The sequence below is a fragment of the Culex pipiens genome, chromosome 3, assembly GCF_016801865.2.
Source record: "Culex pipiens pallens isolate TS chromosome 3, TS_CPP_V2, whole genome shotgun sequence".
Classification (NCBI taxonomy): domain Eukaryota; kingdom Metazoa; phylum Arthropoda; class Insecta; order Diptera; family Culicidae; genus Culex; species Culex pipiens.
The window spans coordinates 143729698-143753345 of record NC_068939.1 but is presented as its reverse complement, the minus strand read 5'-3'; the positions used below and the strand labels follow the sequence as shown (position 1 = coordinate 143753345).

At 39.3% G+C, this 23648-nt stretch overlaps 1 protein-coding gene across 3 annotated transcripts in view; it reads left to right on the top strand.

The window, feature by feature from the left end:
* Positions 1-23648, top strand: part of LOC120415908 (neuropeptides capa receptor) — a 148569-nt gene that overhangs the window by 112929 nt on the left and 11992 nt on the right. For 2 of the 3 annotated variants that reach the window (XM_052710220.1, XM_039577553.2), the window contains exon 9: positions 20295-20399. The exons of the other annotated variant lie outside the window; for it this stretch is intronic. In XM_052710220.1, the coding sequence (XP_052566180.1) occupies positions 20295-20399 (105 nt within the window). The remainder of the gene's footprint in view (positions 1-20294; positions 20400-23648) is intronic. 3 annotated transcript variants of the gene reach the window in all.

The following is a 23648-nucleotide window of genomic DNA, read 5'->3' as shown; positions in this document are numbered from 1 at the left end:
CAGTTTTGAATTTTTGTAGCGTTAGAACTAAATAAAACCAAATTTTTTGTAAAAGTCTGCGTTGTAATGTCAAGAAATGTAAAGCGGGCAAAATCACGCTACATATTCACTTGTAGAACAGAAACTAAAACGTTAAATCGAAGACTTTTAGTTGATTATATTGACAAATTACTTTCAGAATATTCAAAAATCTTGATATGTTTTCATTAAAAATTCCGAGTTACAGCCATAAAACTAAAAACAAAAATCATCAAACCGTTGAACTTCAAAAGATGTCTAGCACTTCACCATATAAAAAAAAAGATTTGCGATGCTCGACCTATCCCAACTTTTTGCTCAATCTATGTTCAGCACAAGCAATCTCTCACGTGTGCTTGCAATCTCATTTATCATTATTTGGATTGGGGATTGAGATTTCATTTCCTGTACCTATGATTGCCAACGTTTCCCCCAGAGCAATAATTCTCATCAACTGAGTAGCAGTGCATCGTTGCTACGGCTGAATGAAATCCTTCCTTCAAGAAGAACGCCTATCAAGTCACCAATCATCATTTTTTCCCCCACGTGTGTCTTGTGATGAATCGATAGTCGTCGACGATCTTGTACATGTACGAGGTTCAAAGCCGTCAAGCCCAGCTTTTTTCATAAAGAGGCCAAGCTGGAAGAAAAAAACACAAGAAATGTTAACCCTCCCGTGTACGCGCCTTTATTGCCCTCTGACGAAGCACTTTCAACCTTACTCGTTGACGAGAAACACCGGCTTCAGATGACCAGACTTTTCTGAAGGATGACTGACGCTGGAAACTTCAAGGGATGCGTGAGACTGTAACAACTTCCTACAGTGGGCGAACTGTTGGTAAGGCTGCGCTTGGCATGGCCATACCGATTTACAAAAAAAAAATATTAAAATTCAATTTAAAAAAAAACTGTGCAAAACGAGAACATAAACAAATTGATTTGACTTCTAACTACAAAATTTTTCAGCAATTCCTCACGAAAACTGCATGAAAAAAAAACAAAATTTGAACGCAAATGAAAGGTGATTAATTGGCCTTTCAAAGAAAAAGAGTTTAAAGTTTCAAAAATCTAGCCTACAATTTGAAAACGTCCGGATTCCGAAATTTGATTTTTTTTAAATAACAGCCGTATTTTTCAAAGCGGGAAAATGACTTATGGTACCCAAACATGTTTTTTAAGTTTGTCAAAATCGAGTTTTTGACAAACAAAAGTAAATGAAAAAATCGGGTTTTTTCCCGCGCACCCAATTTTTCCAAGTCCTGATCATAAACTTCAAATTTGCCAAGATAACAAATTGATCAGAAAATCTCTTCGTAAGATACAAATTTCCGAATATTTTATAAACACTTTTGATTGGACTGCCCTTGTCCGTCTCATAAATTATTTGAAATTTACGATCATTGTTTTAAATTTTTCGATAAAACTCAAAGTCGTGATTATTATATCAAATCGTGTGTTGCTATTGGAAATTTCAGGCAGAGCTGTGGAGTCGCTCCAACCGACTCCGACTCCAGCCTACCAACTTCCGCTGACTCTGATTCCGCTGTCTCCGATTCCGACTCCAACTTTCAACAAACTGTTGACACTGACTGAGTATTAGTATGAATAAAAATTATTTTTTTTTTTTCTAATAACATCACTCATTGACTCCAGGACCCCAAAAAGCCCGACTCCGGCTTCAACTCCACCTTCGCCTCCACAGCCCTGGTTTCAATTAGAGAATATCGAAGAACTCAATTGTTTAGACTAATAAGTTAACCTAATAATAGAAAGAATTTAAAATACATGAAGTTTTACGTTATTTTATTGCATAAATCATAATAAGAATAACAATAATACACTTGTCTGGAATCGAGTTATATGTGAAAATTGAAAATGTTAAAAATCCAATCAGCAACACATTTTTTGGGTCTCTTTTAGGGTCCCAAACAATCTTCCAAAATTTGGGAGCGATTTGTTAAACCCACGATTGGCACAAAGCAAATTAAATTTGTATGAAAATTACCAGAATTATCGTTGATAATATTATCGTCAAACGATAACGATAATGGTTATCGTTTTCGTCGGGACGATAACGATAACGATAACGATAGCTTATCTTTATCGTTATTTCTATAATTCTATCGCCGATAACAGACGATAACTCATTTTTAAAATCTTTCTTTAATTGACTTTATCCATCAATATCATGTTGAATTTTCAATGCATTCGCTTAGAATATATTTTTTGATAATGTGGTATGTTTTAAAGCATAAATTTTAAAATTTTACAAAATACCGTATTTTCTCTAAAATACTCAGATTTTTATGATTCGCAATATGGATTTCAAACGATTCAAAATTTTGCATGCATTTTCACTGATTTAGAGTTTGTTGAACGAAATACTCTAATTTTCACAAAATACCGCATTTTCTCAAACAATACCCAAATTTTATGATTCGCAATATGGGTATCAAACGATTCGAAATTTTGCATGCATTTTCACTGATTTAGAGTTTTTTGAATGAAATACAGTCCAGACTCGATTATCGGAAGGCCTCGGAAAAATTCCACTTCAGATAATCGAATCACGAAAATTTTTCGTTGTCTTATTTTTCATTGTCGATCTTAAGTATGACCCCTAAACTACTTTAAAGTGATTTAAAAAATTTAAATCCAAAATAGCGGCCAGTATGGCATGACAAAATATTGAAAAAATCTCGACTTTTTTTTAATAGGTCCTATAAACATATGAAAGACAATAGCTTATAGGACCTTTTCAAAAAAAAACCCCCGGGAAATGTATTTTATTATTCAATAGGCAAACAACTATTCGGGTGGGGGACATTTCGCCGAATGTCGTTTCGCCGAGGGTCATTTTGCCGAAGGTCATTTCGCCGAATGTCGTTTCGCCGAATGGGACGTTTCGCCGAAAAGGAAAAAAAATGAAAAAAAAATTATAAAAAGGACAAAAAATGATTAAACTATTAAACTTACTCCAAAAAAATCAGGATAACTCAGCGGAACAGTTGTCAATAAAGAAGACTACTTTGTTTATGCAAACTTTTGCGACAAAAATGAAAAATTATATAAAAATAAAAAGTATGAAAACGAATTTATCATAATCTAATTTGATTTGGCAAAAAAACTTTTCATAGAATCATCAATAGTTTTGTTACATTTTTGTGTGTTTTTCCATTCTTTAAAACATGAGCAGTTCTTATCTTGACTTTTTTTTGATAAGGTCCTATAAACAAATGTAAACATTGAATGTATCCCTTTCACACCTTATGTCAAAGTCCATCGGAGTAAGCGGGATACACTCAATGTTTACATTTGTTTATAGGACCTTATCAAAAAAAAGTCAAGTTATCATAGTTTTTAATGCAAAATTGAATGACTTGAAAATTGTCTATTCTTTTAAAATCAATATTGTTTTTTTTTAAAAAAAGAGCAGTTCTTTTGATGGTTTTAAGTGTAGTTGTCAGTCTAGATCAGAACATGTTTGGAAAAACATCAATTCTTTGAGACATCTTTATCTTTTTAAACATTTTTGTTTGTGTTTTTCCATTCTTTAAAACATGAGCAGTTCTTATCATAGTATTTAATTCGAAATTTTATGACTTCAATAAAAAAGTTTCTGGAAATTGTCTACTCTTTTAAAATTAATAATGTTGTGCTTCCACATTCTTTTAAAAAAGAGGAGTTCTTTTGATGGTTTTTAAAGCGAAGTTAACTTTTTTGAACATGTTTTGAATTTCTTTAAAACATGAGCAGTTCTTTAAAAATCTGACTTCAATGTACATGTCTGTGGAAAAATTATCCACTGTTTTAAAAAAATATTTTTTTTTGTTTCACTCTTTTTCAAACAAATAATTTTGAATATTGTCTGTGAATTTATGCAGCAGTTTTTTAAACAAAAAAAGAGTCTAACAAAACTATTCTAAAAGTGTTTGCCCCTACAGTAATCTTGTCTTTGTTAAACTTGTTGTAACTATGGATGTAATTCTTTCATACTAAGCATTAAGCAGTAAAAAACAACCCTAGTAACATTTTTAAACTTACAGGTTTTATCATGGTTCTGAAAACCCTCATACGGCCTAAATAGACTTATATGGCCTACTTAAAACCTAAAATGTTACCAGGGAACAACAAAAAAACTAAAAAAGAGCATTTTTAAAATACATGAAATTAAAAACACTTTCTATTTAATAGCATAAGAGACCATCTCTCAACCATTTATACAATGTCGAAATCTTAACAAAAAAAGGTGCAGGTGGTTATGTTCTACATGACCAATATGACAAAGAACTTTGTACAAAACTCCTAAAAAATATTCTATTTTATTTTATATTTTTAAAACATTGCCTATGTATTAAATCCTGAATAATTTATTCCTATAAAATGTTTTCAATCTTTGGCACCTCTGTGGAAATAAATTGCCAAAACAAGTATGGTTCGGCAAATGTCCAATCAAAATGGTAATTTTCATGTCCAGTATCAAAAACCATGAATTTTGATACCCATACTGCCCCAAGTCGTATGGTTCGATTAATGTCCCCACGGTAGAACCTTCCCGAGGGCACTGGCCACTCCGGGTGTGGCCAATCCAGTCAAAATGCCCATTTCCATTACCAGTTTAAAAAACCATGAATTTTGATACCCATATTGGCCCAAGTCGAAAGGTTCAATAAATGTCCCCCCGGTAGAACCTTCCCGAGGGCACTGGCCACTCCGAGTGTGGCCAATCCTGTCAAAATGGCCATTTTCATCACCAGTGTCAAAAACCATGAATTTTGATACCCATATTGCCCCAAGTCGAATGGTTCAATAAATGTCCCCCGGTAGTACCTTCCCTCAGGGCCATGGCCACTCCGAGTGTGGCCAATCCTGTCAAAATGGCCATTTTCATCACCAGTATCAAAAACCATGAATTTTGATACCCATATTGGCCCAAGTCGTATGGTTCGATTAATGTCCCCCCGGTAGAACCTTCCCGAGGGCACTGGCCATTACCAGTTTCAAAAACCATGAATTTTGATACCCATATTGCCCCAAGTCGTATGGTTCGATTAATGTCCCCACGGTAGAACCTTCCCGAGGGCACTGGCCACTCCGGGTGTGGCCAATCCAGTCAAAATGCCCATTTCCATTACCAGTTTAAAAAACCATGAATTTTGATACCCATATTGGCCCAAGTCGTATGGTTCGATTAATGTCCCCCGGTAGAACCTTCCCGAGGGCACTGGCCACTCCGGGTGTGGCCAATCCGGTCAAAATGGCCATTTTCATTACCAGTTTCAAAAACCATGAATTTCGATACCCATATTGCCCCAAGTCGTATGGTTCGATTAATGTCCCCCCGGTAGAACCTCCCGAGGACACTGGCCACTCCGGGTGTGGCCAATCCAGTCATAATGGCCATTTTCATTACAAGTTTCAAAAACCATGAATTTTTATACCCATATTGCCCCAAGTCGTATGGTTCGATTAATGTCCCCACGGTAGAACCTTCCCGAGGGCACTGGCCACTCCGGGTGTGGCCAATCCAGTCAAAATGCCCATTTCCATTACCAGTTTAAAAAACCATGAATTTTGATACCCATATTGCCCCAAGTCGTATGGTTCGATTAATGTCCCCACGGTAGAACCTTCCCGAGGGCACTGGCCACTCCGGGTGTGGCCAATCCAGTCAAAATGGCCATTTTCATTACCAGTTTCAAAAACCATGAATTTTGATACCCATATTGCCCCAAGTTCGATTAATGTCCCCACGGTAGAACCTTCCCGAGGGCACTGGCCACTCCGGGTGTGGCCAATCCGGTCAAAATGGCCATTTTCATTACAAGTTTAAAAAACCATGAATTTTGATACCCATATTGGCCCAAGTTGTATGGTTCGATTAATGTCCCCCCGGTAGAACCTTCCCGAGGGCACTGGCCACTCCGGGTGTGGCCAATCCAGTCATAATGGCCATTTTCATTACCAGTTTCAAAAACCATGAATTTTGATACCCATATTGCCCCAAGTCGTATGGTTCGATTAATGTCCCCACGGTAGAACCTTCCCGAGGGCACTGGCCACTCCGGGTGTGGCCAATCCAGTCAAAATGGCCATTTTCATTACCAGTTTCAAAAACCATGAATTTTGATACCCATATTGCCCCAAGTCGTATGGTTCGATTAATGTCCCCCCGGTAGAACCTTCCCGAGGGCACTGGCCACTCCGGGTGTGGCCAATCCAGTCATAATGGCCATTTTCATTACCAGTTTCAAAAACCATGAATTTTGATACCCATATTGCCCCAAGTCGTATGGTTCGATTAATGTCCCCACGGTAGAACCTTCCCGAGGGCACTGGCCACTCCGGGTGTGGCCAATCCAGTCAAAATGCCCATTTCCATTACCAGTTTAAAAAACCATGAATTTTGATACCCATATTGGCCCAAGTTGTATGGTTCGATTAATGTCCCCCCGGTAGAACCTTCCCGAGGGCACTGGCCACTCCGGGTGTGGCCAATCCAGTCATAATGGCCATTTTCATTACCAGTTTCAAAAACCATGAATTTTGATACCCATATTGCCCCAAGTCGTATGGTTCGATTAATGTCCCCACGGTAGAACCTTCCCGAGGGCACTGGCCACTCCGGGTGTGGCCAATCCAGTCAAAATGGCCATTTTCATTACCAGTTTCAAAAACCATGAATTTTGATACCCATATTGCCCCAAGTCGTATGGTTCGATTAATGTCCCCCCGGTAGAACCTTCCCGAGGGCACTGGCCACTCCGGGTGTGGCCAATCCAGTCATAATGGCCATTTTCATTACCAGTTTCAAAAACCATGAATTTTGATACCCATATTGCCCCAAGTCGTATGGTTCGATTAATGTCCCCACGGTAGAACCTTCCCGAGGGCACTGGCCACTCCGGGTGTGGCCAATCCAGTCAAAATGCCCATTTCCATTACCAGTTTAAAAAACCATGAATTTTGATACCCATATTGGCCCAAGTTGTATGGTTCGATTAATGTCCCCCCGGTAGAACCTTCCCGAGGGCACTGGCCACTCCGGGTGTGGCCAATCCAGTCATAATGGCCATTTTCATTACCAGTTTCAAAAACCATGAATTTTGATACCCATATTGCCCCAAGTCGTATGGTTCGATTAATGTCCCCACGGTAGAACCTTCCCGAGGGCACTGGCCACTCCGGGTGTGGCCAATCCAGTCATAATGGCCATTTTCATTACCAGTTTCAAAAACCATGAATTTTGATACCCATATTGCCCCAAGTCGTATGGTTCGATTAATGTCCCCACGGTAGAACCTTCCCGAGGGCACTGGCCACTCCGGGTGTGGCCAATCCAGTCAAAATGCCCATTTCCATTACCAGTTTAAAAAACCATGAATTTTGATACCCATATTGCCCCAAGTCGTATGGTTCGATTAATGTCCCCACGGTATAACCTTCCCGAGGGCACTGGCCACTCCGGGTGTGGCCAATCCAGTCAAAATGCCCATTTCCATTACCAGTTTAAAAAACCATGAATTTTGATACCCATATTGCCCCAAGTCGTATGGTTCGATTAATGTCCCCCCGGTAGAACCTTCCCGAGGGCACTGGCCACTCCGGGTGTGGCCAATATCCTATAAATGTGGTCCCAAGCCCATTGCCCCAAATCATTCTGGTCCGGTGACTGTCCTTACAATCTTCATAAGAACAGAATTCCTCCCAATTTAGTGCACAAACTGTGTCTTTCAATGTGTGCGTGTGTGTGTGTGTGAGCAATAAAATTACCACCGTGGATCCGCTTTTGTCGAAACCTCGTAAGGCACTGAATTATTCTGAGGCTATCTGTTAGCTTAAATAGTTCGCATGAAATGTGGCAACATGGTGCAAATTTTGCCTCCTCTCCTGTTTACGTGGAACTGTCACGCGAGAATGTTGCACCACTGTTGCCACATTTCATGCGAACTATTTAAGCTAACAGATAGCCTCAGAATAATTCAGTGCCTTACGAGGTTTCGACAAAAGCGGATCCACGGTGGTAATTTTATTGCTCACACACACACACACGCACACATTGAAAGACACAGTTTGTGCACTAAATTGGGAGGAATTCTGTTCTTATGAAGATTGTAAGGACAGTCACCGGACCAGAATGATTTGGGGCAATGGGCTTGGGACCACATTTATAGGATATTGGCCACACCCGGAGTGGCCAGTGCCCTCGGGAAGGTTCTACCGGGAGGACATTAATCGAACCATACGACTTGGGGCAATATGGGTATCAAAATTCATGGTTTTTGAAACTGGTAATGGAAATGGGCATTTTGACTGGATTGGCCACACCCGGAGTGGCCAGTGCCCTCGGGAAGGTTCTACCGGGGGGACATTAATCGAACCATACGACTTGGGGCAATATGGGTATCAAAATTCATGGTTTTTGAAACTGGTAATGAAAATGGTCATTTTGACTGGATTGGCCACACCCGGAGTGGCCAGTGCCCTCGGGAAGGTTCTACCGGGGGGACATTAATCGAACCATACGACTTGGGCCAATATGGGTATCAAAATTCATGATTTTTGAAACTGGTAATGAAAATGGCCATTTTGACTGGATTGGCCACACCCGGAGTGGCCAGTGCCCTCGGGAAGGTTCTACCGGGGGGACATTAATCGAACCATACGACTTGGGGCAATATGGGTATCAAAATTCATGGTTTTTGAAACTGGTAATGGAAATGGGCATTTTGACTGGATTGGCCACACCCGGAGTGGCCAGTGCCCTCGGGAAGGTTCTACCGGGGGGACATTAATCGAACCATACGACTTGGGGCAATATGGGTATCAAAATTCATGGTTTTTGAAACTGGTAATGAAAATGGGCATTTTGACTGGATTGGCCACACCCGGAGTGGCCAGTGCCCTCGGGAAGGTTCTACCGGGGGGACATTAATCGAACCATACGACTTGGGGCAATATGGGTATCAAAATTCTTGGTTTTTTAAACTTGTAATGAAAATGGCCATTTTGACCGGATTGGCCACACCCGGAGTGGCCAGTGCCCTCGGGAAGGTTCTACCGTGGGGACATTAATCGAACTTGGGGCAATATGGGTATCAAAATTCATGGTTTTTGAAACTGGTAATGAAAATGGCCATTTTGACTGGATTGGCCACACCCGGAGTGGCCAGTGGCCTCGGGAAGGTTCTACCGGGGGGACATTAATCAAACCATACGACTTGGGGCAATATGGGTATCAAAATTCATGGTTTTTGAAACTGGTAATGAAAATGGCCATTTTGACTGGATTGGCCACACCCGGAGTGGCCAGTGCCCTCGGGAAGGTTCTACCGGGGGGACATTAATCGAACCATACGACTTGGGGCAATATGGGTATCAAAATTCATGGTTTTTGAAACTGGTAATGAAAATGGCCATTTTGACTGGATTGGCCACACCCGGAGTGGCCAGTGCCCTCGGGAAGGTTCTACCGGGGGGACATAAATCGAACCATACGACTTGGGGCAATATGGGTATCAAAATTCATGGTTTTTGAAACTGGTAATGGAAATGGGCATTTTGACTGGATTGGCCACACCCGGAGTGGCCAGTGCCCTCGGGAAGGTTCTACCGGGGGGACATTAATCGAACCATACGACTTGGGGCAATATGGGTATCAAAATTCATGGTTTTTGAAACTGGTAATGAAAATGGGCATTTTGACTGGATTGGCCACACCCGGAGTGGCCAGTGCCCTCGGGAAGGTTCTACCGGGGGGACATAAATCGAACCATACGACTTGGGGCAATATGGGTATCAAAATTCATGGTTTTTGAAACTGGTAATGAAAATGGGCATTTTGACTGGATTGGCCACACCCGGAGTGGCCAGTGCCCTCGGGAAGGTTCTACCGGGGGACATTAATCGAACCATACGACTTGGGGCAATATGGGTATCAAAATTCATGGTTTTTGAAACTTGTAATGAAAATGGCCATTTTGACCGGATTGGCCACACCCGGAGTGGTAATACCCATATTGCCCTAAGTCGTATGGTTCGATTAATGTCCCCACGGTAGAACCTTCCCGAGGGCACTGGCCACTCCGGGTGTGGCCAATCCGGTCAAAATTGCCATTTTCATTACAAGTTTCAAAAACCATGAATTTTGATACCCATATTGCCCCAAGTCGTATGGTTCGATTAATGTCCCCCCCCCCCGGTAGAACCTTCCCCAGGGCAATTGCCACTCCGGGTGTGGCCAATCCGGTCAAAATGGCCATTTTCATTACCAGTTTAAAAAACCATGAATTTTGATACCCATATTGCCCCAAGTCGTATGGTTCGATTAATGTCCCCACGGTAGAACCTTCCCGAGGGCACTGACCACTCCAGGTGTGGCCAATCCGGTCAAAATGGCCATTTTCATTACAAGTTTCAAAAACCATGAATTTTGATACCCATATTGCCCCAAGTCGTATGGTTCGATTAATTTCCCCCCAGTAGAACCTTCCCGAGGGCACTAGCCACTCCGGGTGTGGCCAATCCAGTCAAAATGGCCATTTTCATTACCAGTTTCAAAAACCATGAATTTTGATACCTATATTGCCCCAAGTCGTATGGGGACACGGTAGAACCTTCCCGAGGGCACTGGCCACTCCGGGTGTTACCGATTCGGTCAAAATGGCCATTTTCATTACCGGTTTCAAAAACCATGAATTTCGATACGGGACCATCCATAAACCACGTGGACACTTTTTTGGGAATCTTTTAAACCCCCCCCCCCCTCCCCTCGTGGACAATTGTCCATACAAAAAAAAAATTGTATGGATCGTGGACAATCGCCATAACCCCCCCCCCCACCTAAAGTGTCCACGTGGTTTATGGATGGTTCCTACCCATATTGCCCCAAGTCGTATGGTTCCGTAAATGTCCTCCCGGTAGAACCTTCCCTCAGGGCACTGGCCACTCCGGGTGTGGCAGATCCTGCCAAAATGGCCATTTTCATTATCAGTATCAAAAACCATGAATTTTGATACCCATATTGCCCAAATTTGTATGGTTCCGTAAATGTCCTCCCGGTAGAACCTTCCCTCAGGGCAATAGCCACTCCGGGTGTGGCCAATCCTGCCAAAATGGCCATTTTCATCACCAGTATCAAAAACCATGAATTTTGATACGCATATTGCCCCAAGTCGTATGGTTCCGTAAATGTCCTCCCGGTAGAACCTTCCCTCAGGGCACTGGCCACTCCGGGTGTGGCCAATTCTGCCAAAATGGCCATTTTCATCACCAGTATCAAAAACCATGAATTTTGATACCCATATTGCCCAAATTTGTATGGTTCCGTAAATGTCCTCCCGGTAGAACCTTCCCTCAGGGCAATGGCCACTCCGGGTGTGGCCAATCCTGCCAAAATGGTCATTTTCATTACCAGTATCAAAAACCATGAATTTTGATACCCATATTGCCCAAATTTGTATGGTTCCGTAAATGTCCTCCCGGTAGAACCTTCCCTCAGGGCAATGGTCACTCCGTGTGTGGCCAATTCTGCCAAAATGGCCATTTTCATCACCAGTATCAAAAACCATGAATTTTGATACGCATATTGCCCCAAGTCGTATGGTTCCGTAAATGTCCTCCCGGTAGAACCTTCCCTCAGGGCACTGGCCACTCCGGGTGTGGCCAATCCTGCCAAAATGGCCATTTTCATTACCAGTATCAAAAACCATGAATTTTGATACCCATATTGCCCAAATTTGTATGGTTCCGTAAATGTCCTCCCGGTAGAACCTTCCCTCAGGGCAATAGCCACTCCGGGTGTGGCCAATCCTGCCAAAATGGCCATTTTCATCACCAGTATCAAAAACCATGAATTTTGATACGCATATTGCCCCAAGTCGTATGGTTCCGTAAATGTCCTCCCGGTAGAACCTTCCCTCAGGGCACTGGCCACTCCGGGTGTGGCCAATTCTGCCAAAATGGCCATTTTCATCACCAGTATCAAAAACCATGAATTTTGATACCCATATTGCCCAAATTTGTATGGTTCCGTAAATGTCCTCCCGGTAGAACCTTCCCTCAGGGCAATGGCCACTCCGGGTGTGGCCAATCCTGCCAAAATGGTCATTTTCATTACCAGTATCAAAAACCATGAATTTTGATACCCATATTGCCCAAATTTGTATGGTTCCGTAAATGTCCTCCCGGTAGAATATTCCCTCACGGCAATGGCCACTCCGGGTGTGGCCAATCCTGCCAAAATGGCCATTTTCATCACCAGTATCAAAAACCATGAATTTTGATACGCATATTGCCCCAAGTCGTATGGTTCCGTAAATGTCCTCCCGGTAGAACCTTCCCTCAGGGCACTGGCCACTCCGGGTGTGGCCAATTCTGCCAAAATGGCCATTTTCATCACCAGTATCAAAAACCATGAATTTTGATACCCATATTGCCCAAATTTGTATGGTTCCGTAAATGTCCTCCCGGTAGAACCTTCCCTCAGGGCAATGGCCACTCCGGATGTGGCCAATCCTGCCAAAATGGTCATTTTCATTACCAGTATCAAAAACCATGAATTTTGATACCCATATTGCCCAAATTTGTATGGTTCCGTAAATGTCCTCCCGGTAGAACCTTCCCTCAGGGCAATGGCCACTCCGGGTGTGGCCAATCCTGCCAAAATGGTCATTTTCATTACCAGTATCAAAAACCATGAATTTTGATACCCATATTGCCCAAATTTGTATGGTTCCGTAAATGTCCTCCCGGTAGAACCTTTCCTCAGGGCACTGGCCACTCCGGGTGTGGCCAATCCTGCCAAAATGGTCATTTTCATTACCAGTATCAAAAACCTTGAATTTTGATACCCATATTGCCCAAATTTGTATGGTTCCGTAAATGTCCTCCCGGTAGAACCTTCCCACAGGGCACTGGCCACTCCGGGTGTGGCCGATATCCTACCAAATTGTTCCCAATAATTTCGGTATTCCGGTGACCGTTCTGGCTACCGTCAATAACTTCTTGGACCTCCTCTCAAGTTCGTGCACCACCTGCGTGTGTGTGTGTGTGAGCAATAAAATTCCCAACGTAAGGTCCGTCTTTGATGAAAGTCTGATGGACACTAAATCCTCCAGAGGCTAATTTTTAGCTTAAATAGTTTTCACGGCATCTACGCAACAGAAACAGAATGTCACGCCGAGGGCTTGCGACGGTAACGCTACATTTTCGAAAAATTTTGCATTGACACCGCAGATAGAGCTTTAAGACAAAGTCCTTTGTCAAAACAACCCCCACACAACCACCTCAGCGTCTACGTGATTTTTGGATGACCCCCAAACAGTACCTAAAAAATTCAGCGAAATGTCAATTCGGCGAAACGACTTTCGGCGAAACGTACCATTCGGCGAAACGACCTTCGGCGAAACGACCTTCGGCGAAACGACCTTCGGCGAAACGACATTCGGCGAAATGTACCAGATCCCAACTATTCAAATATGACTAAAATGGAGTCACATAACTCGAATTTAATGTTTAAAACAAGAAAAAGAAAAAAAAGAAAAAAATTATTGATCGTGATTTGATTTTCCGAAGTTCTATACAAACCTTAGGATAATCGAACTTCGGATAATCGAAACTTCGGATAATCAAGGCTTCGGATAATCGAGTCGAGACTGTAGTAAAATTTTCACAAAATACCGTATTTTCTTGAAATTTTAAATAAAATTTGAGTATTTCATTCAAAAAACTCTAAAACAGTGAAAATGTATGCAATATTTCGAATCGTTTAATACCCATATTGCAAAATATAAATAAAATAGTGTTTTAGAAAAAATACGGTACACAAAAAATAAAAATTTGCGAATCATAAAACTTTTAGTATTTTCGAGAAAATACGGTATTTTGTTAAAATTTTAGTACTTCATTCAAAAAACTCTAAAACAGTTAAAAATTCTTGCAAAATTTCGAATCGTTTGATCCCCATATTGCGAATCATAAAAATTGGAACATGTTTGATAAAATACGGTATTTTTTGAGAATTTGAGTATCTCATTCAAAAAACTCGTTGGATACCATATTGCGAATCATAAATATTTGAGTATTTTCGAGAAAATACAGTATTTTGTAAAAATTTGAGTAATTCATTCAAAAAACTCTAAATCAGTGAAAATGCATGCAAAATTTCGAATCGTTTGATACCCATATTGCGAATCATACAAATTTGAGTATTTTTGAGAAAATACGGTATTTTGTGAAAAAATCAGTATTTCGTTCAAAAAATTCTAAAACAGTTAAATTACATGCAAAATTTTGAATCGTTTGATACCCATATTGCGAATCATAAACATTATAGTGTTTTCGAGAAAATAAAGTATTTTGTGAAAATTTGAGTAATTCATTCAAAAAACTCTAAAACAGTGAAAAAGCATGCATAATTTCGAATCGTTTGATAACCATATCGCAAATTATAAAAATTTGAGTACTTTCAAAAACTACGGTATTTTGTTATTTTTTTTAAGTATTTATACTTTGAAACTAACCATATTATCAAAATATATTTACAAAGAGGAAGCTTGAAAATTCAACATAATTTGGTTGATTTAAGTCAATTTTAGAAATATAGTGAATATAATTTATCGTCCGTTATTGTCGATAAAATTATCGCCGATAATTAACGATAACGTTAACAACCTTGAAAATTATTATGGGGAAACCTGCATTTTCATATTTTTGAGTTTACAAAATTCGTGGTTATTTTAGTAATTTTCATATTTTATCTCGTTTCAATATTTAACATTACAATTATAGTTACATGTGTGAAAGACCGTATTAAATATTAACCGTCTTCTAACTTATGCAACAAACGGTGCGATAAAAATCGATGCCACCTGTAGCACCTATAAACTGCTCCCTCAGCCTTTACCCTTTTGTTTCTTGCATTAGTTATACGTATGGGAAATAGTTGTTTGGCTGGTTAAGGATTCGGTCCTATTTACATCTAATATGTGATTTTATTTTTTTAACTTATTTGCAAAACTTTATTTTTCACCAATTTTAGCAGAATACGCTTTTTAGAAGTGTGCTGAGGTGCTGATATTCCAACATAAGGTGCTCGATGAAAATACATGTCATTCCCCGCGTGTTATGAGCGACAATCTGACGTGCCTTTCATCTCCCTTTATTGGCTAATGCAGCTCAAAACTCAAGGGTGAGGAAATTTAATCTGCTAGAAGTATACTTTATAAGCTTTTTAGAAAAAAGGGATATATTGACATTGTTGAAAAACTAGGAAGAAAATTAAGTTGAGCATATTTGGCATACTCCTTAAAAATGATTTTCAAAATGTTCATCTAAAAACCAACATTTATAAAAATTTAATGGATTACAAGTATATACCGTAACAACTTCCAGGTCATGTATCGTAACAACAAATAAATATTAAATTAGGCACGCCAGACTCTCTCAAAAGTCCTCGTCAGAAATTTTGTTATCGCTCGTAAAGTTAAACGACTGTTGCTTCAATCTCTTCCAGCAGGCTTCACCTGAAGAAAAGCACCTCTCGCTGCGCGTAAATTTAACTCAATAAATCAACAAGGACTTGCACGATGTTTGCACAAACCCACCCAGCAGCGCCGACCTGTTGGAGGATCATGAAAATGCGTAATTTCGCCGCACGAGTCAATAATCAGACCGAAGAACCGACACGAGCTCATCAATCTCTCCCTTCCAAGGGTGCTCTGTAGGGGAAAGGTGGTTTTCTTCAGAAGTTGCCTAAGATTGGATTAAAATCTGGAAAGTTTTTTTCTTCCTTTTTCATACCTTGTTGGAAATTTTGTAATAATAACCATTTATTTATTTGCTTGAATGTCAGCCCAATTTTCCTCTAATCTCAGGATTTGATAAACTCAAGAAGCACATAAATTCTGCTGGCGTCATCACTGCTACGCACGGCGTCGTCGTATAATGATGGATAATGTGTGCGAGTAACGCCGGAAATATGTTCAAATACTCAATCAAACTGGTTGGGAGCGAGTTTGGGCTCGCTTCGGATTACTTTTATTTAATTTCGCTCTGTCAACAATGAGTGGTGAGTTCTTGGGCGAAATTTAATTTCCGTTTGTCAAATCATTACAACGAGAATTGTGGGCCTAAATAAAGTCTTTCTCCTTTGAAATTGAAAAAAAATACAAGATTCGAAAAGCGGGGTAATTTTTAAAAAATCTCAGTTCTGAAACGTTTTTCCTTCTGAAACAAATATGTATTAATAGCATTTTGTAAATAAATAGAGCGTATTCATTTAATAACAGTTATAATCTCTGAAAAAATATGAAAAACAAAAATTTATTCGAGAAATTTTCGCAATTTCTGAAAATCACATTTGCTTAAGAGATAGTATTTGTAAATATTGCTCGGTTTGTTCTAGAGGTCGTATCGAGGTGCTCCGATTTGGATGAAACTTTCAGCGTTTGTTTGTCTATGCATGAGATGAACTCATGCCAAATATGAGCCCTCTACGACAAAGGGAAGTGGGGTAAAACGGGCTTTGAAGTTTGAGGTCGAAAAAACATAAAAAATCTTAAAATTGATCGCATTTCCGTAAAACTTGATTAATTCCAACTCTCTTAGATGCATTCGAAAGGTCTTTTGAAGCACTTCAAAATGTACCATAGACATCCAAGATTGGTTCGACTTTTTCTCTTAGCTTTTGCAAATTACTGTCAAAAATGTATTTTTTTAAAACCTTAATATCTTTTTGCAACAGCCTCCAACACCCATACTCTCATAGGTCAAAAGATAGGTAATTTCATGGACATGGATTTCGGACAATTTCACGTAAGTTAGAAGTATTGGAGTTGTAAATTTGATTTTAAAAAATAATTACATAAAACATTTTTGAAAAAAAGTTAGATTTGGTTTATTCTGTGATCAAAACGTCAAATGCTGTATCAAGTAGGCGAATATCTGTTTTACCCCTAATCCGACAAAATGTTAAAAAATATTTTTATTTATTCCAAATGGCATTTTTTTCAATCAAATTTACAACTCCAATACTTCTAACTCACGTGAAATTGTCCGAGGATTCCGAATATGACAAAATTGAGACCAAAAAGTGCCGTCTTCTTGGCCTACAGGGCAAAAACTAACGTTGTAAAATGTTTGTTCTAGAAAAATCGTAAAACTATGAGAAAAACTGCGATTGGCCAAAAAGTTAATACCGTAGGCTTATAGTCCATGAAATTCCCTAACTTTTGACCTATGGGAGTATCCCAAGTAACATTTTTTCCCAGGAGTTCTACAAGAGCTCTTCAAGATAGCTACAGCATAGCAGTTTGGACCGCGGTAGGATAAAATTCTCTTCAAGTACTCTTCCAAACTCCTGAAGAAGTTTTGAAGAGAATTTTATCCTACCGCGGTCCAAACTGCTATGCTGTAGCTATCTTGAAGAGCTCTTGTAGAACTCCTGGAAAAAAATGTTACTTGGGATGGGTGTTGGAGGCTGTTGCCAAAAATTATTAAGGTTTTAAAAAAAATCCATTTTTAACAGTAATTTGCAAAAGCTATAAGAAAAAGTCAAACCAATCCTAGATGTCTATAGCACATTTTGAAGGGCTTCAAAATACCTTTCGAATACATCTAAGAGAGTTGGAATTGATGAAGTTTTACGGAAATGCGAGCAATTTTAAGATTTTTTATGTTTTTTCGACCTTAAACTTCAATGCCTGTTTTACCCCACTTCCCTTTGTCGTAGAGGGCTCATATTTGGCATGAGTTCATCTCATGTATAGACAAACAAACCCTGAAAGTTTCATCCAAATCGGAGCACCTCGATACGACCTGTTTCACATCGGTGAAAAACTCGCCCTTAAAATGTTCTTATCACCAAATGGGTCATTACACCTCAATTATGCACAAAATGGTGTAAAATTGGAATCAATTTTTTTGACCAAGCTCAAATTTGGTGGGACTGTTGATACCATTAAATCAAGCAATTAAAAACTCCATTTTCAAACTGCGATATCTCTAGTACCGCAATGACAAAACTCTTAATGTTTACAAGCAAACGCCTTATGTTTATACATCACATTTTTTTAATTTTCCGATCTACAACTTTGTTAAACTTTCTTACGCTCTAAAAAATAGCCCTGCAAAGTAACAAATACCATGAAATTTCCAAGTGCATTTTTTAATCTAATTGAGAAAATGAACTTTCTGGTTTTTTGCAGATTCGAAAAGTACAATAAATTTCCCATAAAATGGTATGCCCCAATATTTTTACAGTTGAGGAATGAAAAAACAGAGGTTTTAAAACTAATTTTGTGTTTTTCTAATCTAATTTTGTGTTTTTTGATGAAATAGTAGTTTATGCAACAAGTTGCAAAAAGAGGATTTTTTCAGCACGAGTCGTACATTTACCCAACGAGGTTCACCGAGTTGGATAAATACGACGAGTGCTGAAAAAATCAAGTTTTGCAACAAGTTCCATACAACATTTTTTGCAATTCCGAAAAACACCCATTGAGTGAAATTTTAAGTAAAATTTTCATGTATTTGTCAATAAATCGTTTAAATCAAAACAATGTTGAAAAGTGTTACTTTTCGAAACAAGTGCTGAAAAGTTCAACTTTTCAGCACCCATTTCAGTGCTGAAAAGTAGAACTTTTCAGCATTTATTTTGAAAAGTGTTGATATTCGATTCTGTTATTTTTGGTACAGAAAAGTAGGCTATTTCGTCGTTCAAGAATGACAGGAAAAGTAAGTAGTTTCACGACGGAATTGCAAAAAATAAGTTTTTAAAGTCCTTTTGACACAAATATTCCAAATCATCACCATTTCAGACTGCAAATTATAAAAAAACACGTCTTTTTTCTTTTTTCTCCGTCACAAGATATCGAAAAACGGACCTCGGATTCGTGATCAAGGCTCAAGGAAAATAATCCCATATGAAAAAGTTTCATGCAAATCAAAAAGGGGTCAGAGCAATTTTTGAGCCTTGTAAAAAAAATCTGCATTTTATAATTGTTTATAATTGTTAATTTTTGTACAATCTTGTTTTTGTTTCTATTTTCACAGACGAATTGCAATTAATTTCCAGCTGTTTTATCTTGAAATTTCCATATCCTTTACCCACTTTTCTCAACTTTATTCATCATGGTTTCTGGTAAATCCAAAACATTTTTTCTAATTTTTGATTTTTGTGCGCTCGGTATAACAAATTTTACAACAAATCTGGTTTTTACTACAAAATGTTTCGACTAAGATGCAAAAAAATAATAAAATTGAACACTGCCTACTCTGATAATTTTTATGATGATAATATTTTATTGAAACATAAAAATTATAACAAGTTTTGACGAAATTCATGCAAATTATTCTATAACATTCAAAAAACTCAGTAGGTAGTGCCCATCAGGTGAAAGGGAATTAAATCAAGAATTTTGGAGAAAGTCACTATTTATTTTAGGAAATTGGGCTTATCTCTGCTTATATTGAACCAAAACTTGAAGCCATGATTCAAAATAATCCCAGACACCAGATTTCATCTCTGCATGCAAAATCTTGCCTCACTCAACCTCACGAGCTCCCCTCCCACTAACATTTACACACAAGATCCCTTGCAAGATCCTCTGTCATTACTCTTAGCATTAAGAACAATGTAATTGCAAAAGCTGACTCGGTCCTAACCAGGTCCCAGTACCGAAAAGGACCTAATAAAAATAATTTTATGAAAAAAAACCCTCACGAGTTCATTAATAAAGCAGAATGTAAGCTCATTAGAGCGGCTTATTCTCATCAATTGACTTCTTAAGAGAGGCAGAGAAAAAGCGGGAATTTTTTGCAGACGTTGCTTACACCTGCCGTGATTCTCATTGCCGGCGAGATTGCTATTGAACACGAAGAACGCGTTATCAGACTTGCAATTGGCTTAAGTTATATTTATGGAACAAGACGGCGCACCGGGAAAGGATCGCCAGGTAAGATATTCTCCACCCAGCCCAGGAGTTCGACGCCGTGATACGAGAAAACGGTCGAGTGCTGCACGGAACATTGTAATTTATGCTAATTGCCTCATCTATAATGCACCACATGGTAGTCGAGTACAGTGGAACTTTTTTTTTATTAATTATTTTTCTTTTTTGAAGGTGTTTAAAAACAGCAATAATAAAAAGCTAAATTCAAAGTAAAAAAAATTGCGGCATGTTGATAAAATCAAAACTCACCTGTGTGAGCAAACCCTTGGTCCCTTGTAATAGAACTGTTGTTTTTTCAACTCTTTTTTTTCTCTTTTTTTCCAGCTCCGAGCACGGTCCATGATGCAGTCCAAGCGTTACAAGGGTGCCCTGCACGCGACCAACAGTGTCCGCTACAGTGACAACTGCATCCGGCGGAACTCACTGCAGGTAGGGCCCCCGATAGTGGCAAGGTCAACGTGACCACACGTGATGATGCGGTTATGTAAATGAGGTTATCCGCCCCCCTTATTTTTTAATTGCATTGTCGGGTGCGGGTCATTTAGCAAAAGTGGCAATTTATCATTTAGTTTTGCACAGTTTAATTTCAACCAAATTGAGTTAATCACGGTACGGTCAACGGGTTTGACACTTGAGCACCTGCAAAGGCACAAATTTATTTTTTATCAGGTCATCAAGGGCAATCAGCTGAAATCAATTTAAAATGCATTCCCTTGCATTTAGAATCATTTTTAGCATGTCTATGTTTATTAAAAAATCTTCAGATTTTTTGCAAACTTTCGGTGTGCAATTCTGCAATAAGTTATTTTTTCGCTGAAATTTTTGTTTTCGTCAAATCTTACATTTTTTGAAAACTAATTTTTGCAAAACAACTGAACTAGTGATCAATTCTCTAGGAAATCGGCCGATTTCGACCGTTTTTATTTTTTGTATATTTGATTTGTCAAAAACTTTGTGGGGGCCTTCCCTATCATCAAAGAAGCCATTTTGTGTAATTGATTCACCCATAAAAGTCTCCATACAATTTTGGCAGCTGTTCATACAAAAACGGTACGTAAATATTAGAGAATCTGTATCATTTGAAGGAATTTTTTGATTGATTTGGTGTCTTGGGCAAAGTTGTAGGCATTGATGAGGATTATTCAGAAAAAATAGGTAGATGGAAAACAAATCTGATGATTGTTTAATTAACTTTTTCCACAAAAAAACAATGTCCCAAAATCAGTATTTTTTAATTTAAAAAAAGGGGAAATTCTCGTATGTTTGGCAGGTTAAGCACTCGCTCCTAACTCCATCCAATTAGCTGATTTTCACTATTTAAACAACTTATTTTGCAAAACTTTTGATGGAAACTTGCTTGCTCACTTCTTATTGAGCTATTTTGTCACTCCAATTCAGTTGAAAACGTTTTTAATTATCTTTAATTGAATGTCAAAGTTCTGACCTGCCAACATTAGAGACACGCTGGAATTAGATGCTGTTCCCCTATATGTTTTAGAGGACAAACCCCCGACAAAATGATTTTTTTAAATAGTGATTTTTGACCTTATTTCTTTATGTAAAATCGAAATTGCAATCGAAAAGTGCTTTACAATTTTGTATAGCCATTCAAAGTTAAATTTTGTCAGGAAAATTCATGTTTTTTGATTTTTTAAGTAGTTTCCATAATTGTTAATTTTTTCGATAAGTTCAGAAAATTTCCTACAATTTCGTCGCTGTGCTACAGCGGATGAAAGAAAAAGGTTTTCAATGTTAAAATATGAAACATTTTTGGAATTTTCCGATCTTTTCGAAAACAATAGTTCAAATTCTTTTTATGGCTATATTTTGAAAGCGGTGCACTTAATAAAAAAAAGGTGCAGGTGGTTATGTTCTACATGACCAATATGACAAAGAACTTTGTACAAAACTCCTAAAAAATATTCTATTTTATTTTATATTTTTAAAACATTGCCTATGTATTAAATCCTGAATAATTTATTCCTATAAAATGTTTTCAATCTTTGGCACCTCTGTGGAAATAAATTGCCAAAACAAGTATGGTTCGGCAAATGTCCAATCAAAATGGTAATTTTCATGTCCAGTATCAAAAACCATGAATTTTGATACCCATACTGCCCCAAGTCGTATGGTTCGATTAATGTCCCCACGGTAGAACCTTCCCGAGGGCACTGGCCACTCCGGGTGTGGCCAATCCAGTCAAAATGCCCATTTCCATTACCAGTTTCAAAAACCATGAATTTTGATACCCATATTGCCCCAAGTCGAAAGGTTCAATAAATGTCCCCCCGGTAGAACCTTCCCGAGGGCACTGGCCACTCCGAGTGTGGCCAATCCTGTCAAAATGGCCATTTTCATCACCAGTGTCAAAAACCATGAATTTTGATACCCATATTGCCCCAAGTCGAATGGTTCAATAAATGTCCCCCGGTAGTACCTTCCCTCAGGGCCATGGCCACTCCGAGTGTGGCCAATCCTGTCAAAATGGCCATTTTCATCACCAGTATCAAAAACCATGAATTTTGATACCCATATTGGCCCAAGTCGTATGGTTCGATTAATGTCCCCCCGGTAGAACCTTCCCGAGGGCACTGGCCATTACCAGTTTCAAAAACCATGAATTTTGATACCCATATTGCCCCAAGTCGTATGGTTCGATTAATGTCCCCACGGTAGAACCTTCCCGAGGGCACTGGCCACTCCGGGTGTGGCCAATCCAGTCAAAATGCCCATTTCCATTACCAGTTTAAAAAACCATGAATTTTGATACCCATATTGGCCCAAGTCGTATGGTTCGATTAATGTCCCCCGGTAGAACCTTCCCGAGGGCACTGGCCACTCCGGGTGTGGCCAATCCGGTCAAAATGGCCATTTTCATTACCAGTTTCAAAAACCATGAATTTTGATACCCATATTGCCCCAAGTCGTATGGTTCGATTAATGTCCCCCGGTAGAACCTCCCGAGGACACTGGCCACTCCGGGTGTGGCCAATCCAGTCATAATGGCCATTTTCATTACAAGTTTCAAAAACCATGAATTTTTATACCCATATTGCCCCAAGTCGTATGGTTCGATTAATGTCCCCACGGTAGAACCTTCCCGAGGGCACTGGCCACTCCGGGTGTGGCCAATCCAGTCAAAATGCCCATTTCCATTACCAGTTTAAAAAACCATGAATTTTGATACCCATATTGCCCCAAGTCGTATGGTTCGATTAATGTCCCCACGGTAGAACCTTCCCGAGGGCACTGGCCACTCCGGGTGTGGCCAATCCAGTCAAAATGGCCATTTTCATTACCAGTTTCAAAAACCATGAATTTTGATACCCATATTGCCCCAAGTTCGATTAATGTCCCCACGGTAGAACCTTCCCGAGGGCACTGGCCACTCCGGGTGTGGCCAATCCGGTCAAAATGGCCATTTTCATTACAAGTTTAAAAAACCATGAATTTTGATACCCATATTGGCCCAAGTTGTATGGTTCGATTAATGTCCCCCCGGTAGAACCTTCCCGAGGGCACTGGCCACTCCGGGTGTGGCCAATCCAGTCATAATGGCCATTTTCATTACCAGTTTCAAAAACCATGAATTTTGATACCCATATTGCCCCAAGTCGTATGGTTCGATTAATGTCCCCACGGTAGAACCTTCCCGAGGGCACTGGCCACTCCGGGTGT